Here is a 23,061-nt window from a genome sequence, read left to right as displayed (position 1 = left end):
GAGGAATATGCCTCCAATCTGAAGGTATAACCGACTACATACATTTAAAGTGCTTCAGGCACAGCCTGAGCTCTTAACAGAGCTGTGTGTCTGACCAAGCGTGCCCCACGCCTTGCCTACTGGTGCTCTATAAGCAGGACGGAGCAGAAACTTTGTGAATGGGCTTGTTCTTGAAATACATATTTCAAAGTAGCAGATCAAAGAACCTCTGGAAAGACCAAGAATGAAGGAAATCTATTTATTTCTCATGCGATAAATATTTAAACTATAAGAAATAGTATCTATTTCTTAAATTGTGCAAGCACACTTCATATTTCTGACTCTGGACCAGGATAGCAAGACTCTAAAGGGAAGCACCATTTTACTTGCATGCTACTCTTGGTGACCGTTCTCAGAAGCTTCACATGCTGAAGTCTCACCTTAACTGATCTACAAAAGGTGTATTTGCTTTTTAAACTCACACCATTAGGGAATGCATGTTCCATGCGGTGCCCAAGACGGATAAAAGCGACCAGTCTGCACTGCACCCATCCTGCAGGCTTCCAGTGCGTAGCAGTGTTTCTTCACAGCAGTGGAGCACTTACTTTTCTTACACCAAACCGTAGCTTTCTAAGACACAGTTCTCAAGCCAACAGCCAGTTTCAGCTTTATTTATAGAAACAGAAAAGGATACAAAATTATGAAAGATGTATAAAGCTCTGGAAAAAAAAAAAAACCCAAACAATTTTAGTTCAGAAATAAGCATACTCTAGATGAGCTTCAAGGTCATTTCCATATTGGAGTAGGAAGTTTTGCATGCATACAAATTGGAATCTAATCACTTAGTAGCCCCTCGTTTCATGTAATAATGGTAATTGATAAGACTGAAGAACAGATTCATCACTTTTTGCTCCAATGCTAATTCCATTTAATTACAAAGTTTGAGGAAGTTCTTGCCCTTAGCTCAGTTCTACTCCAAAATGGAGGCCAATCTCAGATCTTTTTAGTAAATTCAGAGGCTGAGAGCAATATACTTCTTTGTGGCTGAGAGGATCCCTGCCATCATCCTAAGTCAATCAGGAGGGCCATGTCTCTGGCCAGGCAGCATTCAAGGTAAGTCTTATTTTAGCAGTCCACGGTTTCTCCTAGAAATGACTTCCAGGGGAAATCATGGCATTTTCATGGGGGGGGAAATCTTCCCCTAAACATAAAGGGCTGGAAATTCTGCTTTGAAACAGCAAGAGATGGGCTTAGTCTCCGGATGGGTAGAGAGCTGAAGCCTCTGCCCTTATTTCTTCAGGAATAAACGAAGGGGAAAGAGAAGGCTGCCATAGTTCTGAGCAGCAGAAACATCAGAAAGGCAGGCACTAAGCTGAAGCCTATCTCAGGGACGGCATTTCTTGTTGAAGGGATAAGCTATATCGGACTTGGCTGAAGCTGCAGGAGTGATGGACAGTAGGATGCTAACTGTGCCTCCCAACAGGCTGAAATGGCTTCCAGGGGGCACAGAACAAGTTTTGACAGGAGTCCTTCTGCTTTGGGTGCAGGAAGCTGCTCTTGGAAGAAGCCCTCCAGGACTGGTGGCCTTTTGCCAGGCCTAGGGGGAATGTCTAACTTTAGAAAGACTAAAAGTCTTCTGGCTGCTCTTCAATATCAGTTTAAAAAATAACAGCTTGGGAGCCACCCTTTGTGCCAGACGTGAGTAGGGTCTCCCCTTCCCTCAGAAAACAGTGCGTGCTGAAGCACCCCCACAGCCCATACGCTTGCAGGCAGGACCTTCCCACCTCTGGGCAAGCCAGTCTGTTGGCAAAGATGCTGCTGTAACAGGTCTGGCTGTGGGCAAAGGACATGGAGCTCTGGCTAATTTGGGATGTGGAGCTCCGGCTAATTTGGTGCCACTGTATTAGACCATTCTGGTTTTTTTAAAGGTCTTAAAATGCTACTCCTAGGCTGTCTTTAATATTGCAGGAGCTGACTGCCTGGACCAGAGAATGAAGCAGACTGAACAGATTTACCATTCAGCCAGACCTGGGTTATCTGCTTTCATAATAGAAAAATACAAGAGGCAGACTGAACACTTCCCTTGAAGGTGGGATTCGCCCCATAATAAAGGTAATATTATCTGCTTTAGCTCTAACACAAGGAAGAGAGCACTTAAAGCCCAAGGAGCTGTAAGGTTGTATTTGATTAACAAGAAAAGCTGTTCCTTAAGAAAAGACCTGCCTCCCTACTCTCTCTTTTTAAAGAAACAAATAAAACTATTCCTAAGACTACCAAAAAAAGGGCGTTGTTTTAAAGGTGAAACTTTAAATGAAGACATTAAAGAGAAAAAGCAGACTTTGCTACGGTAGGTAGAAAAGTGGCTTAAGGCTGAACTACTGCAGTCAGTGAGAATAGCAAAAAAGTTCTAACTTATATCAGAAAGCAATCAAAAAGAACTGATGAGCATCATGCCCTTCATGGAGTAATGTAAGTGCAGGGCACAGCCCTGAGTGCCCCTGGACAGAGGCTGAGAGAGATTGGGCTTTTTGAATTCTACAAGGTAGGAAAAATTTTTTCTTCAGTATCTCAAAATAGGCAGCAAAACATGGGAAGAAACAAATACAATTTTCAACATATATAAAATACCTATTCTGAGATGCATGCTTCCAATGTACATAGAGTCATACAGATGCTGTTTTATAAAAGTAACATAATTCAAAATGCTTCATAATTTCTCCCCACACCCAGCCATAGCCCATCAGTGTTTCTGGTTCAATTCCTGCATTCACAACCCAGAATCAATTACAAGAGCTTTTGGTTTTAACACATTAACCAAATACTTGGGTCTCGCGCATCCTTCTGCAGATAGGATATCCAGTGTAAAAAAGCCACCAACTGTCTTAAAAATCATCGTTCTGCATCATTCTTAATTCACAGCATACGTTTGCTCCCATTCAATTCCAACGTGAGAATAGCAGTAGAGGAACCCGAGAACAGTCAGTGTTGCCCATGGCCAGCCTATAAATAGAAAGACAGACAATCCTAGTCATAATAATTAATGACTGCTTCAAGTAGAAATACTCTCGGGATGACCAACTTACGATGCTTCTAATTAATTTTATTAGCAATTCAGTCTCATAAGTAAGTAGAGCCAACCCACAAAATTTCAAAGGGGAAATCTGGATTGTTTGAGCTTCTGGGATGCCCAACCCTCTGCAGCCCCAGTCTTTTCCATTTTCAGGGAACTAGATCAGGTTTATTCCTGCTCTGCACCTCGAAACGATACTTGCCGAACTAAAGAGGTCTGTTTCAATCCTCTCCTTTGTGGTGGGTTTGTCTATCAAGCAGATCCCCGAATGAACCCTGACGCTTTAAGCTGGCTACGGCGCTTCCTAGGCACAAAGGGATGCATAGCCACAATGCAGGTTATTAAAAATCAGAACAAATCCAGTTACTTGTTCTGCCAAAAGAGTCTGGGGAAACCTCTGATTAAGGCTGTTTTGGATACCCTGCAGCTGGGTGTAAAAATGATGTACACGCTCTACAGCCCCATATCAGCTAATGGGGTCAGAACACCATTGTGCCCACGCAGAACAGACAGCCCTATTTGCCTGATGTGTTCTTGTTAGATTTTTTTTTTTTTAATTAAAAAGACTAACTCCTCTAACATATAAAACTTTTGCTGGGGAAATGACATGTTTCGTCATTATTGCAAATTCTTTTTAGTGAAAGTCACCATCTTTTCATTTGAGCTTTTTACAGCTAAAGCAGTAAGCATGAGGTCACAAGCCAAAAGGTCTATTGCTTTCCAGTGGAGTTGTAGATCACTTGAAAAATCCATATCTGTAGACTTCTGAATCAGGTAAATGATTTTACTTTTCTTGATATCTTTCCTGGCACCTCTGTTCCCCTTCTCCATCCTCCTCCTCCCCTTAGAATTTATGAAATTTACAGTTTATAGGTTGAAAGCCCCAGCATTAGGCCCTAATGTTCTTCAGAGTGTTTTGTCTGTGGGAAGGGGGCAGGGAGGAAGGTGTTTGAGGGGTTTTTTGGTGGCTTTTTTTGTTGCCGTTGTTGACATAAGAATTTTGGTTATGTATATGACTGGTTTTCTGCACGCCGTCCTCGAACTACCAGCAGCTGCTTCTGAAGGAAGGGCTTCAGTGCTCCCTCTTGGGGAAAACTCTGGTCTGAAGGAACCTGCTGACAGAAATGGGATTCCCCATTGGCTTGGAGAAGGGATGGAGAGAAGATGTAACCTCTCCACAACACGATACTCCAGGAACAGCTCTTTCTGAAGGCATGTTTACAAGGTATTTTGCAGGCTGGTTTTGTCCAGGCTTCAAGCCGATGCCAGTCTGGAGATGGTTTAATTGTGCTAACGTACAGCTGAGCCTTAGCTTAATACCCTGCCCTCAGCAGGGCTTGCTGCCCTGGGCTAGGTCCTGCACTTCTGGGGACCACACATGCTGGGATCCTTCCTCTGTGGTCCGAGAGCCCTGGGCAGTATAACACTTCACCCTGGAACAGGTCCAGAAAAAGTTTTTTTTCTTTTCCCCTGTGAAGAGTTGTGCGTTTGCTTCATGACTCTCTAATTGTTCTAGCCTTGTTTTGTGGTGAAATACAGTCTTGTAACCTGAATGACTTTCATGGAGACATTTACAAATATTAATCGCTTGTCCTCACAACACCCTAAAGCAAAATTATACTTTTTGTTTAATTATTTGTTTCATAAAACAAAATTGCTGAGGTATTTCCAAAGGGATTTTTAACAATAAAATAGTTGTGTTTTTTTCTTCAGGGAAATTAGGCTACTGTAGATTGCGTTTCACCTTCAATAGCAAGCTAAAGCCCAGCTGTGTTTGTCTCTGATAAAATTGCATAGGAAAGTATGTCAATAGATGTAATCAAAACATACCTCTTCTGGCAGCAATATTGTGGTGGCTGCTTTATAGAGACAGAGCCAGAAAGTCTAGAATTGCCTTTTTTTTTTTTTTAAAAGGGTACTTTTGGAAATCTTACTAGAAACATATTTTGCATTTTTAAATACTTTAAAGCTCTGGCACACAGAAAATGCGCCAACAGTAGTCTTTAGTCTGACTTGCTTGTTATCCCCAGCCAATGTGTAAAAAATCTTGTCAGAATGCATAGGTATGCACTGGAAATCTTTCCTAGATGCCTTAGATTTATGAGATTCCTCCGTAGTGCCCATGACCTGGGTTCACGGGGCTCTCATGCCACTACAATCAGGTTTGTGGTAATTCTCCTGGAACATAGGGAGTCTCTCCTGTGCAGTAACAGGTGTCAGGGGTTGCATTTGGGAGATTACTTCCTCCTGATCTAATTAAGATGAAAAGGAAGGGGGAAGACACAGTGACCCCCTATGGGCGACTGAAAAGGGGACTTTTTAAATTTAATCTAGGAGGAGCTGCACAGATCCCAAAGCATTTCTTGCTGCATGGGTGGGAGGTAGACAGCTCTGAGCAGGGGTGAAAGAGAGGGCACCTCTGCCTTCCTGGCCCTTTCTTGCCATACAGGAACCATGTGCATGGCTGCTGGGCATGGGGAAATGCATATGGTGCTCCTGCTGTAAGTGAGCGAAGCAAAGGCATCATGTTCTGCTCCTATGCAATCCCAGATTAGCTCCAGTCCATTCAAGGCAGATTTGCAGAAGTGCATCCACACCCGAGAAGCGGCCCACCTGAAGCAAGCAGGGGATTTTTAAACTGTTTTCACTCATCTCTTCCATTTTAAGACTGGATATAAAATAAACTTTTTGAAAAGACTGAAGAACTTGCTCTCCAGAAGGTGATGTTGTAGGGAAGGACACTTCGAGCAACACGAATCCAGCAAGGACGCAATTTCAAATTCTGCCTAGCATGTAAATGACCTGTGTGTCATCCTTGCGTGTGACCTCTATAATCAAACAGCAGCATGAGCTGCTTTCTTGCAAGATGAGTTCACAGGAGCCTTTCCTAAACAGTTTCTCCTTAGACAACCAAATGGTACCGATGGTCTCAGATCCGCAGTTCCACGGAAATCACTCTTTTTGTCCTGGGCCAGCAGTGTAAGGTACGTTCTTCCCTCAGGCCTTCTGCTGACTCTTATTCTGCTCCTACCCTCAAACACAGTTCAAAGGGCTCTTCCTTCTGGTGGCTCCCCAGCTTTACGCTATCACCCTAAAACACTGCGCCCTCACCTACTCTGTACCGTTCTCCAAACTCTGCCTGGAAGCGCACATGCCTGCGTTCTAGATCAGTATCTTTCTACAAAATCATATACATAAAATGTACTCTTAAAAACAACGTTACTGGGGTCAAATCAAGTACTAAGCTGTTAGGCAAACTTACATCAGTCATTTCCTATTCAAAAACATGTCACATACCACCTTGAATCTTAAAATTTCTTGACTGTCTTCAATAATGTGTAGGCTTGAAGGCCAAGTTTCATGAGACAACTCAGTTTTTCATAATCTTTTTTGTGGAAAGATGAATTAGTATTCATTAACATATGCTATTTGTAAATCCAAGAACAAATTCATATGCTATTTGCAAATCCAGTGATATTTGTGAGCTTTACCTGCACAAATTTCTTTTAAGACAGCTGGACCTCCCTTTTAACAAAGGAACGCTGGATGAGAAACATTAACAGAATCAAGACCAAATTCTCTGCTTATACAGGTATGCTGCTCCACGAAAATCTAACACAAACTCCTTTGTGAAGAGGACTGCAAATTCTGTGGCGAGGTAACAGCAGCGCTTTATCCGTCCATCACAAAGCCTCTTCCCAAAGAAGGCTCCAGTCCCAGCTAGGCAGGAGGCAACACTGTCGCACAACAGCTGGTCTATTGTCCAACAGTCTTGCCCGTTTAAAACCACATTTTGATACGTTATGTACTCAGCTTTCAGCATAATATATAGGAAACGTGTTTCCATTACACGGTCAAAACAGAATTAACACAAACTAAGGCTGAGGAACTCAACAACTTTTCTACCACAGTCTTCACTGGCAAGCTCTCTTCCCACACCTCTTAAGTGGATGGACCACAAGACAGGGACTGGGGGAGCAAAGTTCCTCCCACTGTAAGAGATCAGGTTTGTGACCACCTGAGGAACCTGAACATACATAAGTCTATGGGACCTGATGAGATGCATCTCAGAGTCCTGAGGGAATTGGCTGAAGTAGTTGCCAAGCCACTCTCCACAATATTTGAAAGGTCATGGCAGTCAGGTGAAGTCCCTGGTGACTGGAAAAAGGGAAACATTGCACCCATTTCTAAAAAGGGTAGAAAGGAGGACCCTGGGAACTACTGACCTGTCAGCCTCACCTCTGTGCCTGGGAAGATCATGGAACAGATCCTCCTAGAAGCTATGTTAAGGCACATGGAGGACAGGGAGGTGACTGGAGACAGCCAGCATGGCTTCACCAAGGGCAAGTCCTGCCTGACCAACCTAGTGGCCTTCTATGATGGAGTGACTACATCAGTGGACACAGGAAGAGCTATGGATGTCATCTATCTGGACCTCTGTAAGGCCGTTGACACGGTCCCCCACAACACCCTTCTCTCTAAACTGTAGAGATATGGATTTGATGGGTGGGTAAGGAATTGGTTGGATGGTTGCATCCAGAGGGTAGTGGTCAATGGCTCAATGTCCAGATAGAGATCGGTGACGAGTGGTGTCCCGCAGGGGTCCGTATTGGGACCAGTACTGTTTAGTATCTTCATCAATTACATAGACAGTGGGATCGAGTGCACCCTCAGCAAGTTTGCAGAACACGCCAAGCTGAGTGGTGCGGTTGACACGCCTGAGGGATGGGATCCCATCCAGAGGGACCTGAACAAGCTCAAGACGTGTTGAACCTCATGAGGTTCAACAAGGCCAAGGGCAAGGTCCTGCACCTGGGTCGGGGCAACCCCTGGTATCAATACAGGCTGGGGGACGAAGGGATTGAGAGCAGCCCTGCCGAGAAGGACTTGGAGGTACTGGTGGACAGAAAGCTGGACATGAGCCAGCAACGTGTGCTCGCAGCCCAGAAGGCCAACCGTATCCTGGGCTGCATCAAAAGAAGCACGGCCAGCAGGTCAAGGGAGGTGATTCTGCCCCTCTACTCTGCTCTGGTGAGACCCCACCTGGAGTGCTGTGTCCAGCTCTGGAACCCTCAGCACAAGAAGGACATGGACCTGTTGGAGAGGGTCCAGAGGAGGCCATAAAAATGATCAGGAGGATGGAATGCCTCTCCTATGAAGAAAGGCTGAAAGAGTTGGGGTTGTTCAGCCTGGAGAAGAGAAGGCTCTGGGGAGACCTTATTGCGGCCTTTCAGTACTTAAAGGGAGCTTATAAGAAAGATGGGGACAGGCGTTTTAGCAGGGCCTGTTGTGATAGGACAAGGTGGAATGGTTTTAAACTAAAAGATTTAGACTAGATATAAAGAAGAAATTTTTTATGATGAGGGTGGTGAAACACTGGAACAGGTTGCCCAGAGAGGTGGTAGATGCCCCATCCGTGGAAACATTCAAGGTCAGGCTGGACGAGGCTCTGAGCAATCTGATCTAGTTGAAGATGTCCCTGCTCATTGCAGGGGGGCTGGACTAGATGACCTTTCAAGGTCCCTTCCAACCCAAACTACTCTATGATTCTATGATTCTAACTGCAACAGGAACAGCTTTTGGAGTTCCTCCTTCCTTTGAAGAAGGAACACTTCAAGAACACTTCTGGATACTTTGCAAGCATCTAGAAAAGGTCATGTTTCTGGCACACTCTGGACTTTGAAGGGAGTGGGGTAAAACTAAGCTTTCAACTCAAAAGTAACAGCCTGGATCACAGTTCTCAAAAGACCAGTTATGTCCTCATTACCTCATTTCAAATCATCTGAACCAACATCTAGTCATGTATCCATAAGGAAGCTCTTTCAAATTTCCTAATCACCTGCAGTAATGAAAAAGAATCACACCAGCAATGTTTTGGGCATACCCAGGTTTCCCATCATCATCATGACACTAGGAAACAGCCCTTTGTTCTCTCCAACCTGTGAGATGTAAGAGAAAGGGACCGTAGTTGCATTTTGCATTTTCTGCTTTAGTAGCTTTGGGACCTTAATGCTATTTTCAGATGTGACTTCACCGCACAGTCCTCAGAAGTCTTCAAGTACAGAGTAGTTATTAAATCGATAGAGGACAGAAAAACTCATCTCTCTGAAAAGCTTGACTTCAGGAGCGTACATCTTACTCTGACTTCGATTTGGAAGTACCTAAGTTGCTTAAGACTTAGCACTCAGGAAAATTTATCCTCAAACAAAAGTTCACATATGACAAGACACTGAAGCAACTCCCCTGTAAAGGGGAGTTAAGGAGACACAACTGTGGGGAGGAGGAACATGCACCAATTTGTCAAGCAGAATAAAAAGCCAAAGCAAACCAGCATTTGAGGCCAAGACCTCTCTTATCTACAATTACTAACATCCTTACAAGATCAGTAAAACTGCCACATTTTCAGGAAAAATAACACATTCAAAATTAAAGATCAGTTGAAAGAAACCTATTATCTAGCCCAAAATTGAACTCTGGATTTTTTAATTTTAGTATTAGTTTCAGGTCTGTTTGTTGCTTCCAGGTGGACCCCTGCTGACCATTATAGCAGGGCATCTCCAACAGCATGTATTACAAACACTGTGCAGTCGGATACCCAATTACTCTTCAGGTATTTGGAAAAGGAAACCCTATATATTTTCAGCTGTGTTAGCATTCAGCATGCACATGTGGGACTGGATAACTTCAAAGCACATTAGATGCGATCTAACTGGTTTATACAAAATTGCTCCATGCATTGTGCATCAAGTTTTCCAGCTGCTCCGTACACACAGCCATGATACACGCAGCCCTACTTAATGCTGGGTCTGGATAGCACTGCATTATGCAGCATGTGCTGTATTTGCACAGCTGAACAGAAACCTAACATTCACTGTTCTATCTTTCCACAGATACTGTTCTTCTTCCAACAGACCAAGCTCAGTGTTACAATGAAGGGAGAAATGGAAGGGAGTTGTCTCTTTCTCCTGGAGCTCATTCCTCTTCTGAAGGTACTAAAGCAGAGTATGAAAGAAATTACAATTTTCAATTCTTGGTTTAAAAAGTTATTTCTGAAGGATATTCTTGTCCATATAATACTTCAAAATACAGCATTCATATGATAAATAGCAAATCATCCTTTACAGAGAGGGGTTTCCTACAAACTCCTTTAAAGTGCCTTTAGATGCTAATTCCTTCCTACCTGCCTCCCTTTACTCACTTATAACTAAATCAGACAGTAAACTGGGTAATTTCAATTACCACGTGAAGAAAAAGAACAAAGCACAGCCTTGGTTTTCTAGTTTAAATAATTTTACCATTCATTAAATAAAGCCAAAGAAAACATTTAAGAAAACTCAATGAAACTGGAACCCATAATAGTAAACACTCCCAGGTGTAAAGAAAAGAAAACAGAATGAATTAGGGAAGTATTAGACCTATTTGGAATTCAGTAAAGTTAGCTTTCATACTTTTATGTATGCCCTTTCAGTTTCTAATCAAATTCTGTCATTGCCTCAGATTGCCGCACTCACCCTTAGCAAGCTCTGGAGTGGTTTGTTAGTGGCTGGCAGCTTTGCCCTAAGCACTTCTGTGTTACAGCTCATCCTAAGAACAAAATTTAGAGATAGGAAGAAGCAGAGCTGGTAGGAAGCTGGGAAAAACTCTCATATATGTTGAATTATACCCTCTCTGCAATAAAGTAAACTTACTGCAGTATCATCTAGTGCCAAAAAGCAGAGAAGAATAATCATGTAAAATATTAAATGAAGACATGTAATTCCCCTTTTGCATGGCTGCAGCATATCTAAATTATTTGCTATACTGTAGGTACAGCAACATATTAGACTGACATAAAATTTATTAATATATCCAAATCACCCAGCTGTACCCCATCCCAATCACATCTGGCCCATCTCCACTGATCTCTGTATGCTCTGCTTGAGCTGACCAGATTTGGCAGTGATCTAAACCTGATTTAAAGAATTTTTCCCCAATTTATCCTTCCACTGCTCTGCAAGCTCTATCCCACCTAGAGAATTTGACTAGAAATGCAGTTTTTCACCAGTCTGTATTTTCTTGAGCAGTGCTATTAAAGGACTTTTTTTCTGTGTGCATCAAGTCCTGTACATAAAGCTTTGGTCAGGGAAGCAGCCTTCTCATTATTTAAATTCTTCCTCATCTCCTGGTGCTGGTGATAAAATTTTTTCTGTTTTTTTTTTTTTTTTTTTTAAATAATCCACATTTGAGGATAGGCCCTTAAAAATAAAAGTGTGTGCATTACTCACTGTAGCTGCTCCTCTTAAAATCCAGCAGAATATTTAATACTTGAAATCTTAACCTAAAGGCTAGTTAAGGCTCCCAGTTTCTGGGTTTAAAATGTAAAATGAAGAGTCTACTACTTTGTATTATCCAAGTGCTTAAATTCAACTGTGGTGCTTTTCTAAATTAATGGCTAACTTAGACATTACTGTCTGCGAACAGCCTGTATCCTTGTGTAGGAGCTTTTACTAATAAGCATTTTATTTTTGCATACTTCTAGTTCAGCTACTGATACATAAACCTCTGCTGCTAACAAACAGGCCTGGAAAAAAGAGCTGATGCAGAGAATTTCACTTCCATTTAACTGGCTTACTGGCTGTTGCGTGGGAGCTCTCAAACCAAGGATATCAAATCACCTCCAGGGATAACTGCAAGGATGGTGAGGTGAGATGCAGTACACAGAGGATAATGAATTCAGTTGCAAAAGAATACATACGGCAAGCAAAGCCCTAACCTGAGCCATGGCAGGGTTTTTTGGCTGCTACTTTCAGCCTCCACATTGCACATGTTGCGAAGGATAGGCAATAAATTCTGCCAGCAAACGCACAGCCCCTGAAATCCCTGCTGGGCATCTCCATCTTCCCACCCCATGTAAAGCAGCACACAGATTCACAGGGTCTGTATATTCAAGATGCCATCTCGTCCCATTATTAGCCCCCAGCAAACAGCTCCCACATCTTTCCCCTCCATCCCCTGCATAGCCTGGGAGCAGAGCAGCGGAGCGGCTCAGCCAAGGGCAACCAGCCTGGGAGACTCCAGGCTGAGCTTACTTATTGCTGTACAGTTCCAGTGTGGAAGATACTTAAGCTTCAAGTGTGGGTAAGGTCCAAATATTCAGAAAAAGTATTACTGTACAATAGGAGGTATTTCAAAGGAAAACCAGGGAAATGCTGTAAGGATAAGTCAAAAGGTGTCCCATGCAGCATCTGGAAACAAGACTGAAAAGGACAAAATCCTTAGCTGCCAGGTCTAGACCTGAACCTCAGCCAGGTACACTGGCAGTAACCGCAAAAGCTTCCTCTTCAGTAGACATGAAGTAGTTCCCAGCTAAAGACATTAACAAATGGATAACATAGTAGTCTACTTATGTGAATTTTAAATTATACCATCCTGGGGAATGCTTACGTCTGTGGCTTTCTGAGGAGTACTTATCGCTGCTGAGAAAAACTGAAAATGGATAGATATCAGTCCAAGACCATCATCTGCAAGGCAGGATGACCGCAACTCACCCAGATCAGCACTACCGACAGCAGAAAGCCGTAGTCTCTTAGTGTTTTGATAATGCAAACGGGTTTCATTTAGCAGATAGAGGTCACAAAAGTTGTGGCTTTTCTGTGTTCTTACTGTGTGTGGAACCACACTTTACCATAGCTAAAATCATTTTACTTTTATGCTTGACGGCACTGAAGAAATTTGTGTGCTGACAAGGACTTTCTTAAACAACAAGAAATCATTTCAACCTATGTCAGGGCTAAGGATGCTGAACATATGTTTTCCTATTAATTAGATAAGCTGCAAATAAACAAATTTCATAGGTAAAGCTCAAAAGATAGGCCTATCCTATAGCTTTTATAAAGCACCTCTTGACACAATTCAATGACGATGCCAAAACTATTTGCACTGCATTAAGTATGTACATGAAAGAAAAAAAAAACCTGCTGTGTTATTTACAAATGCTGGTAAATGCTCCATGGATGCAGGTATCCATACAGGATATGCCTGCCTGCATGGATTCTCCGTTTTGTCTTTGGAGCCAGAACCTCATTTAATGCTACCTAACCACGACACTAGCAGCTCTCCAGATGCTGTACAATGTAGATCTGCAGCATTATTTCCCCTGTATGTATCACACGATGTGAGTAGCATGATGCTGGTAACTTCACTCTATATTTTTGGGGTTTTTTTTTGTGGTATTATCTGACCATCATTCTACCTTAAGTATTTTTACTTCTAAACTTTGTACGAAGCACAAAAGAATCACAGGAGTTATGCCTTCTGCTTCACATTTTAAAATAAAGCTTCACCCTCTACTAGTTTTTCCAGCAGGGCTAGTCAGTCGAAGAAAGCCTGGGATTTTAGGCAGTAATCCTGGTCTCATGCATATCAAGTTGAATCTGGAGTAACTCAACTAAAATCAAGAGAACCATATTCATGCTACTGCTGAACTTGAATTAACAGTAAGGAAGACTGTAAAACTGCCTGGCTGAACCTTTCTGCCACAACTGCTAATAGGAAAGGAAAAGAAAACCAAACAAACAGCTTTAGTTTTCAGATTAAGAAGGGGTGAATCTGTAAGTCAGAAGCAACCTTCCTTCTCCTCCCAGGTCTTTAGTTGAGAGCTAGACACAGTTAATGTGAAATCAAAGCCTACAAAATATGAAATCTCAATGTTCAATTATTTTTAGAACAGAGACAAAAGCTTTCAAAAGCATTTTTGTAAATAAAGATGCATCTTCACCTGGAAGCAGGGCAAAAGAGCTACCTCTTCAAAGTGTTATGCAAAGAAAACATTTGAGAGTAATATATCTGGCTTGGCATGCATAAGGACAGCACTATCTTTATCACTAAATGCCTACTCAAGTATTCCCAGCACAACCTCCTTAAACACGGTGTGAACAATTACGGAAAGATAACACTTGCAACGATTTTAGGGCATTTTCCACTTCTAATTATTTGCTGAGAGCATTATAGATGCCAATCAAAACATCAGAGCCACGAGCCTCCTTTCATTACAGCTGCAAGATGAAACAGGAGAATAAAGAGCTAACTCCTCAGAAGAACATGAACGTCCCAAAGGCAGAGCTGGGAATGCTACTGCTGCCTGGCAGGATCCTGAGGTGAGCATCTGCCTCTTACTGAGCAGAGAGATACCCATGATATATATAGAAAGACATGCTGAGCAGAAGGGTGAATTACCTTCCCCTCTACTAGAGCTTGAATTTCAGGAAGATTTCTGTATCAATCTAATTGGGGTTCTTGGATTTAGGTTTGTATGTCAGCCTTTTTGCATACAACAAGACTGCTCCTGTAGCCCTTTAGTGCTAGGGAGCTCTTGAGAAATCAAGGCTGTATACTCTCAAAAGCAGAGGATTTAAACCAGGGATTGAGACAGGTATCATCAATCATCAGCAAGCAAACATTTGGGTAAAAAGGTGAAGTACTATAATTTATTTCCCCAACCCAATTTCTGGCTAAGGTACCCCGGAATGTTCATGAATATAAGATGCTTAAATGACCATAAAATAATTACTTTTTAAATGTGAAGAATTAAATTTAAAGATGAATTATTCACAGCCCCCCTCCTACCTGCAACACACTTTTTAATCCACAATTTTTCCTTGTCATCCTCAAAAACACTTATGTTCCCAGACTGTTGCAGCAATTCTATGGCATTGTCTTGTCCCTTCACAGTGTTAAGAATAAGAAAAAAAGCAGACAGTGTGACAAATTTAACAATATTTACAACCAGCTCTGCTAGCAATAAACAAACTGCAACTTCTTATCACAGAGCTCTCGTACCTGAAATGCTCTGTGTAATGAAAATTATATTACCTGTTAGAGCTTAATGCAGTAAGAGAAGGGCTGAAAGCACATCGGTAATTTACAGGAACACTGCGCTTGGGATAATTGCTGTATCCGTGCAAAGCTAGCACTGCAAGTGAGGACATTGAACCGAGTTCTCACTTAACAGAAATCCAAACATCTTCAGGGATGGAAGTGCATAGATAAGGTAACCAGGCAATCTTGCAATCGCTTACCAGAGCTGTAGCAATCGATTCAGGACTAAGGCATTTTTAATTCTGCTGGTCTTAGGTTGTATGAAGTTACTCCCCTTCCACTTGTGTCTTGTTTTCACAGCATCACCAAAGGGCAAAGAAAAGGGCTGATGCGGAGTTAAGGCAGGCAGCCCTGGAAGGACAGTGGTGCCTGATGGCAGCGATCAGCCGACAGAAAACGCTGACAATGAACAATCTCCATCACGCTGGTGGCATATCACACAAAATGTAATTGTTTTTTGCATGTAAGTTATCTGTAGGAAAAGGGCCATACAGGGTTGACTTTGGTTGACCAGTTTGCGATAAAACAATTGTTTCATTTCTCACCTGCACAAGCTAACCTGACCCTGCTGCAGCCCATATAGTCATAGCAACTAAAAAGAAAAATTATCAGTAAAATAGTTCAATTACAGATAGCTTGTGGTAAGATTAAATTAATTTCAATTTTTTTTGAAAAAAGAGTCTGTGTTAGTCCACCATCAAGACCATTTGAAACAAATAAAAAAAAAAGACTTAAAATTACTTGAAAGATATCAATATTTAATTGACTTCAAGGTCAAAATTAGACAATTTACTTGTATATTCCCAGAAAACCCATTCTGGATTGCAAGAATACATCTAGTGAGTTTGGGGAGGAAATACTTTATTCCCTGCTTTCTGTGTGAATCGGAAGAGTGCTCTCTGTGACACGGAGCCCAGAGAGTACCTGAAAACACAGGCCTACCCATGTGAGCTGGGTAAGTGTGGAGCTCATCTGAAGCAAAAGCTAGCAAACCCTTTATCACCTATGTCAGAAAACACGGATTAGAAATACCCAGGCAGCTACATCAACATGCAAAATCTGCCAGCATTGCCAAGCACAGAGAGCTCATTTCCTGAGCCCTGCTCCACTTTCCTGGGATCTGGTCTCAGGCCAGTAAGCAGCCACCCAAGGGGAGGAAGTCTGATCAGCAGAATCTGAGCGAGCTACCTACTGGTGTGGTAACCGAGATCAAAACGATTCCGTGAGCCCGAGCCCTTTCATCTGTACACTGAGGGTAACAACACTTCTTTGCCTTGTAGCTGGCTCAGAGGAATGCACATGGAAAGATTTATATGTTGTTATAATAGCATAGCTGCTCTCCTTGCTTTCCTGTTTTAAGAAAGCTTCCTGAACAGATGCTGAATGGGATCACTCACGATCACTCTTACCTTTCAAGTAAGATGCTGCACTGGTGGAGCAAAGCATATACAGGAACGATCCTGCGACTGCAAAAAGATTTTCTAAAAAAACATCTTTTTTTTTTTTTTTAATCTCTTTAGCAGCATATTCCCTTTTCCAGAAGGAAAAAACCCCTCACAACTACCACCTCCTTTACATTACATCAAACTATAACCAAGTAAAACAGTATTACTATGCCTTGCCAGAAAGTTAGTGCCTATAGTTAAATTGTCTTATTTAACAAAGTGCAGCTTAGTGCAATGAGAGGTAATTTTTCCATGTGCTTCCCTGGTCCACTAAAATTAGCAAGGAGCATGATCTGATGCACGGCTGTTATACCCTCTGTCCCACCTGTGCTCTGCTATTCAATGTAATAAAAGCAGTGCTGCAAGCCTTTAAGAAGACTGCTGATAGCGCTAATACACACATCTTGCTCAAAACCAACACACACATACAGCTCTCTGGAGGAAAGTAGTGACCCATTTATATACATCAACTCTGTAGTGTTCAACTAGTTTCTTGTCTCCTTGCCCAGCTGTGCAATGAAGTGACACTTCATGATTCACGGCCTTGATCGTGTTTGCTATTGATGTAAGGCAGGAACAGATTAATTGAAGTCAGCTGTACAACCCTGGACTAAGCAACACAGCGTGAGCCCCGAAGGCAGCGAGGTGGATCTGCTCGACTTCCTCACCAGAAGATGGCTGGGCCCTACGTGGACGTCAGGGGCACGACGGCACCAGCAGGCTCTCATCGCCCTGACCAGACTTAGCAGCGGCCTCCACATTGCCCCTGTATTTAACTGTATAAAATTATATTGTTTACGCATATTCTGTGTGCACACTGTGCCTGATCGTGACTTGACTTCCCAGCTCCACCTTGGCCCTGCCTCATCACCACCGCCTTGCCCAGCCCTGGCTGGCCCCTTGGCCGGCCCTGGGTGACTCCAGTGGGCTGTCTCTGCCCCTTGCTGAGGCATGTTGGCGGGCCAGGGTCCTGCCGGCCTTCTTGGTGGAGCAGCCTTGACGGCAGAGACCAAGCTTCAGCCCCAGCTACCGTTTCTCCTAGTGCTAATTTCACATTTCATGAGAGAGAAATATAATGAGAACTGGCTACGAAGCAGTCATTTCCATTTGTAAATGGGATAGCACAAAGGAAGAAATGAGAACAAATTTCCATATGTACAGTCCCTGCTAAACAATCATCTCTGCAAACCTCTCCACAGCGTGCGTGGTGCATGCTGCCGTTCTTCACGGGATCAGCCGCACAACTAGAATAATTAATTAATCTAGGCCCCATCTCAGAGGATAAGAGCTGGATCTGATTTGTTTTATTTGAGATCACAGTTCACATGCAATGGTGTGACCACACAGATTAGCCAGATTAAATATAATTTGGGGCTAATCAATGAATCCCGCATCTCAAGCAGGCCCAGGCCACGTTCAAACGTCTTTGTTTACAATCACCACACGTCAAAACAACACTTTCTCATATCCCCATTTTGAAACTGAAACACCAAGGGGGAGAAGTAACTCGCCTGAAGAAGAGAGCACGGTGGTTACAGAGGGCTGGCCGGGCTCGGGTAAAGCCGGCGTTGAAGCAGGATGGAGCGCTGGGCTTGCAGAGCCCCACAGAGCCCAGCCACGCGGGCAGGCAAGGCGCGGGACGGAGCGTGCGCTGGGGAACAGCTCCACAGCTGATAGATCAAGGGTCCCGTTTCTCTGTTGGCGTCATTCCTCATGTCACTGTTACGGTCAATAAATGACCCAATAGTAATCGGGCTCTGCAGCTAATATTTTTAGCATGGCATAAGAAATGTGAAAATATTTTAAAACCTGAGGTGAACAAAATATCTTATTAGATCTGATCCACTTAGATGGGTGTGGTAAGATGGCAGAAGGAAAGCTAGCCATGGAAAACAAGCTATCAAGAAAGGCAGCCACGATTTTGTAGGGGATGCAGTAAAAACGTGCCTGGGCTTAACTGGACTGGGAGTGGCTTCATTTTAGTTAGGATTGCCAAAGCTAGAGGTTGGCAACCCTTGGTATGGTGGTGAAAGCATGTTGCCAAATGAAGATGTCAAGGTGTCCATCATTTCCACTGATTAGCTGGAGAAGATCCAAAAGATCGCTATTTTTTGAGGGAGAGACAGGGAATACGGCTTGCCCTGCTGAAATAGGCTATTTTTCTTCTGAAGGCAATATTACTCCTGATCTTGACAAGGAGATTAATGCCAATTTCTTTGGCAATAATTAGGATACCTAATAGAGAAGATAGAGGGTTCATCTTCTTCCCTTCCCTTTTATTTTCAGTTGGATCTTCTACTGGTTCTACATGAATTGTTACTAAAAATCAGTTCTTCATGCTGAACTACATATTCTGGATGAAATGGAAGAGTTTCTCAAAAATTTATGCACGGTCACTTAATGCAGCTGATTTTTGCCCAGGAAAATGGGGAATAAGATAATGGTATCCATTTATTTTATTGGTTCTTTACTCCACTTGGAAATATTAAAGGCTGGTTGTCCGGCCATCGTATATCGCCTTACTCATTTCTTTCAAAAACTCTTTTGAATGAATACTGGCACACCCAGTATAGATTTTGAAAGTCCTGCTTTTCGGATCAAATTTTCTGACACAGGTGTCAGCACCCTTCATGTCTGCTCACGCTCTATTCATCATATGGGCCAAGGCTGCTCAGATGACCCTCTATTTCCCCTTTGAAGAATTATTTTGGATTGGGATTTGTCTCAATGTTCACTTTACTGCAGAACTGCAAGATAACTATAGATAAAAGACCTTCCTCTGTCCTTTAGTGTTTCAGTGAGTACTGGACTCAAGTGAAGAGCTCAGCTGCAGTCAAAGTTTGTCGTAACAAAGAAGGCTGATTAAATAAGAGAAATTTACCATTTGGCAGAATCCTTCAGCTGTTCATAAAAGGAAAAGTCAAACACAATACTTGGTGTTTTGATCAGAAACTCTGCTTACGTCTTTGACTTGCATCCTTGATGACCTTTAAATTGCATTTGAATACATTTCAATTACCAAGGCAGGAAAATTACCCTGGCAGATGGACCAAGGTCATTACCAATTTACTAACATCTCTACTTCCCTCTTGCTGAAGCCCCTGTATCTTCTATGGCTTTAGAATAATAAATTATTTTTTATTCTTCAGAGAGCGATGTAGCTTAATTTGTTTTAAATCCTAACCCAAACTGCAACAGATGTTATAATTGTTGGGTGGAATACTTGAGAGGCTGTGGCATGTCCCCATTTTGATTTGCTATTGGAGGACTCAAAACACAATAAATAAAAGTACAAAGAAGGACAGAAGCAGAAGGGTGACTCAAATGCGTTGGCATCACTGTAGACAAAGACTCTGAAAAAATAAAGATCAAAGGGTTAAAGTGATCAAGTGAATCTCCAGTAAGAAGGAAGAAGTGTCAGAGGTTGACTGAGAACCGAAATAGGGAAGCAGTGACAGAGAAGAGATGGGAAGCAAGAGTCAAACTCACAGATTTGAACAAATTAACTCTTCACCAAAAAAGAAGCCATAAGAGGTTTCCTCAACTCATCAATACTGATCTAAGTCCAGTTAGAAAATGGGAAAGAATGGGCACTATACGCTACATTAGACAACAAATGGTCTCAATCAAGTATGTTATGAGAGAGTAAAACATTCAAGTACTGTTGTTAAACAATACTTGTTTTTTAGAAAAGGAGACAGGAAAAAAGATTCAATAACAGTATTTTTTTTTTCAAATCTTAGGTGGTTATTCTTAGTCTTACAAGTAAAAGCAAACAAAGCTCATACGTCAACATGAACTTTCCCCACTGCTCATGAGTGTGCCTCAGCAGGGACACTAGCTAGCTCAACTTGCCTTGCGCCTTTGGTGCGTACATGCATCCCTTATGTGCAGAACAGATACCAAAGGTCATTTGGCAAAAGACACCCCCAAAAATGATCAATTTGTAAATTGCGATTACTACTAACTAGGGTGGCCTTTACCTGGTAAAAACGGGTCCAGTCTTTTGAGCCTTTTTTCAGAGCTAATTATGCCAATTTTGTTTCAGAGTGAAGACTTAAGTTAGTCTACAGTGAAGAGCTGTAGGTTTGGTACAGGCTGACCAGCAGCTTAATTATAGCTGTAATCTTACTAATGCAGAAAAAATTTATTGTCTTCCCTCTTGGAGAGATAAGTGGACTTAATCTTGTATCTCAATCAAGCTTAACAGAACATGAAATACAAGTGCTGTCAGTAGCCAACTTCTTTAATGAAGGCAGCAGTACGTAAAGCTGAATTGAATTATTAATGAAATTACTCCTGCAGAACTCACATGATGGTAGAAACACCAAACTAAAAAGTGTTCAGTAAATGTTAACACTTTCTAACAAAATAACCACTATCTTTGATTAACAGAGATCTAATCAGACTATACATTAATTTTTAATCATCTATAAATGGTCATGGAAGTAATTTGTGTCATCTTTCAAAACCAGTACAAATTTGGCAAAATACTACATGTAATACAGGGTCTTGATGTAATTAACTTCAGTGACTAAAATGCTCATAAAGTGTGTGTCCTCAGCTAAGCACGGCACTGCCATGGTCTCAGTTTCAAGAGAACTGGTGGGTCAGCACTTACTATTGTAACAGAAGTACAGGAAGGTTATTGTAGACAGACCTTTACAGTTGTTTTATATACTACTGTGCCTGCACTGAAATGAAATTATAGATATTTAATGTAACACCATAGACAGTGTGAAGATACACAAAGTGCAAAGTGTAAGTAGGACAAAAAAAACCCAACCCACCCTTATTTTTTCACAATCACGCTGAAGATTCAGCATTTTAAGATGTGACAGCTGGGTATGTGGTAGGTTTTTTTGTTTGTTTTTTTACTTTGTTAGTGGCCATGCTCATAGTAGCACCTGCACACCATGTTATAGCAACCATTCCTACTGCATTTGCTGGGATAATAATTATATTGGGCCAGATTCCCAATGGGAAACGTGCTTCACCCCGGGAAGCTTCTGCTGGAGGCTCGCACTGGAGCTGCCTCCGATGCTGGGCTCAGCTTTCTGCCTCCTCTGGACCTGCTCCATGGCTCAGTTAGAGAGTCACTACATAAAAAACCCAGGATTTTCTGTATCCTTGTGGCTTGCACCACCCCCTATAGAAAAATGGAAGAAAGAGGTCCCCTCCCTGTTCCACCGACTACATTTTGTTTCTATCCAGTAACTGTTTAAAGTAAATCTGACTTTCCAGTACGGCCCAACTGGCAGAAACTAAACCAAACACATCCTACAAATGCTTTCAGCTTGTCTTTAGCGTTCCCTAGGAGGCATCAAAAGCCCAGACCATGCTGGGCTACTCCGCTTTACCTGGGCAGCAGGCAGTAAAGGCAAGGACAGATTTTCAGAGGAAGAAAAAAACCCACAAATAAAGATGAGAGCATAATAAAGGACCCCTAACCTATGCATGACAGACACATACACTAAGACAGACAATCCTGGAGAAAAAAAAGGGGATGGGACAGAAAGAGACATTTCCTCTAGACTGTGAAAGCAGGTAAATGCTGACTCTCTCTCCTAGTTTCTCCTGTCCTCATCACACAACCTTTCATCAGCAATAACGTTACTTCAAAAAGAAGCATAAGATAAAGCTTGTGTATTTGACTGTAATGCAGGAGCCAGCTTCACTGAGAGACACATCAGCAATACTTGTTGCGATGTAAAGAAGACATCTTCGTGTTAGTAAGTGATCATGACTTTTTAAACAAGGACTTGACCTTTCTAAACTTGGCATAGGTCAAACAAATGGAGACATCCTTAATTCACGCAACCGCTTCTATATACAATACAGGGGATTTTTCATGCAGTGATATCACTAAAGACTTTACTGTCAGCTCAAGAAGCACAGAAACCAAGGCACTGAAAGGATCTTCTAACACTGTGTTTCTGCTTCATGATCACTTCTGGCTCTTCCTTCTGTGCTACTGCGCTCCGTTCACAAACCCCAAAGAACTTGGTGTCTAAGCAGGGCTGTGAAAAAGCACATCACAGGGAGGAACGAATGCTGAACTACTACTGACTGACAGCAGGCATGAAAGCCAAGATCTATTCCCAGTTCTGCTACTGACTTGCTACTTCTCTCTGTGCCTCTCTTTCCCTTTGTTATTTGTAAAGCAACTGGAATCACAAAATTCTTCAAATGCTTAGGTCAAAAATACAGAACAGGACAACAAAAGGATATGCCTGTCTATCGCCATATTTTACTGCTCAGAAACCTGGCAACCTACTGCAACCTTAAAGTTGGCCAAAGCAGTTTCAAATGACATTAGAAGAAACTATTCTCTCTCTCTTCAGGAGTGGCAATTAGAAACAATGCAAATTTATAAGGATAGGTGTTTTGGGACATTTTTGAGCAATTTTGTCCAACATGTTGCCAGTGTAACACGGATTTTACTGCAATAAAGACAAGTGCTATTTAATTTTTTTTTTTTTAATAAAACAGCATCATGATGTAAAATTTCCATCTTATCAAACAGGTTAGCTCATACAGTGATATGCATAGAGCTCCATGACAGTGTCACTATCAGTCAACTCTCCAAGTCAAGGCTCATTGGAAAGGATGTCTTAGGAACAACAGAATGATCTTGCTGCTACTAGGAAAGGCCTTTAACCCTGCTGCTGTGATAGGGTCTGGGATTTTACTGTTCAGCATAAAGCAGCA

The 23,061-nt window shown here is 42.1% G+C and overlaps 1 protein-coding gene across 1 annotated transcript in view; it reads right to left on the bottom strand.

Annotated features, from left to right (window-relative positions):
* Nucleotides 1-224: 224 nt before the first annotated feature.
* HHAT (hedgehog acyltransferase) overlaps nt 225-23,061 on the bottom strand; it is a 167,031-nt gene continuing 144,194 nt past the window's right edge. The window contains exon 12 of the mRNA XM_075146994.1: nt 225-2,979. Within this exon, the coding sequence (XP_075003095.1) occupies nt 2,888-2,979 (92 nt within the window). The 3' untranslated portion in view covers nt 225-2,887. The remainder of the gene's footprint in view (nt 2,980-23,061) is intronic.

Source organism: Calonectris borealis, chromosome 3 (genome assembly GCF_964195595.1).
Source record: "Calonectris borealis chromosome 3, bCalBor7.hap1.2, whole genome shotgun sequence".
NCBI classification, from domain to species: domain Eukaryota; kingdom Metazoa; phylum Chordata; class Aves; order Procellariiformes; family Procellariidae; genus Calonectris; species Calonectris borealis.
Note: the sequence above shows the minus strand (reverse complement) of the source record. Positions and strands in the feature narration are given on the sequence as shown.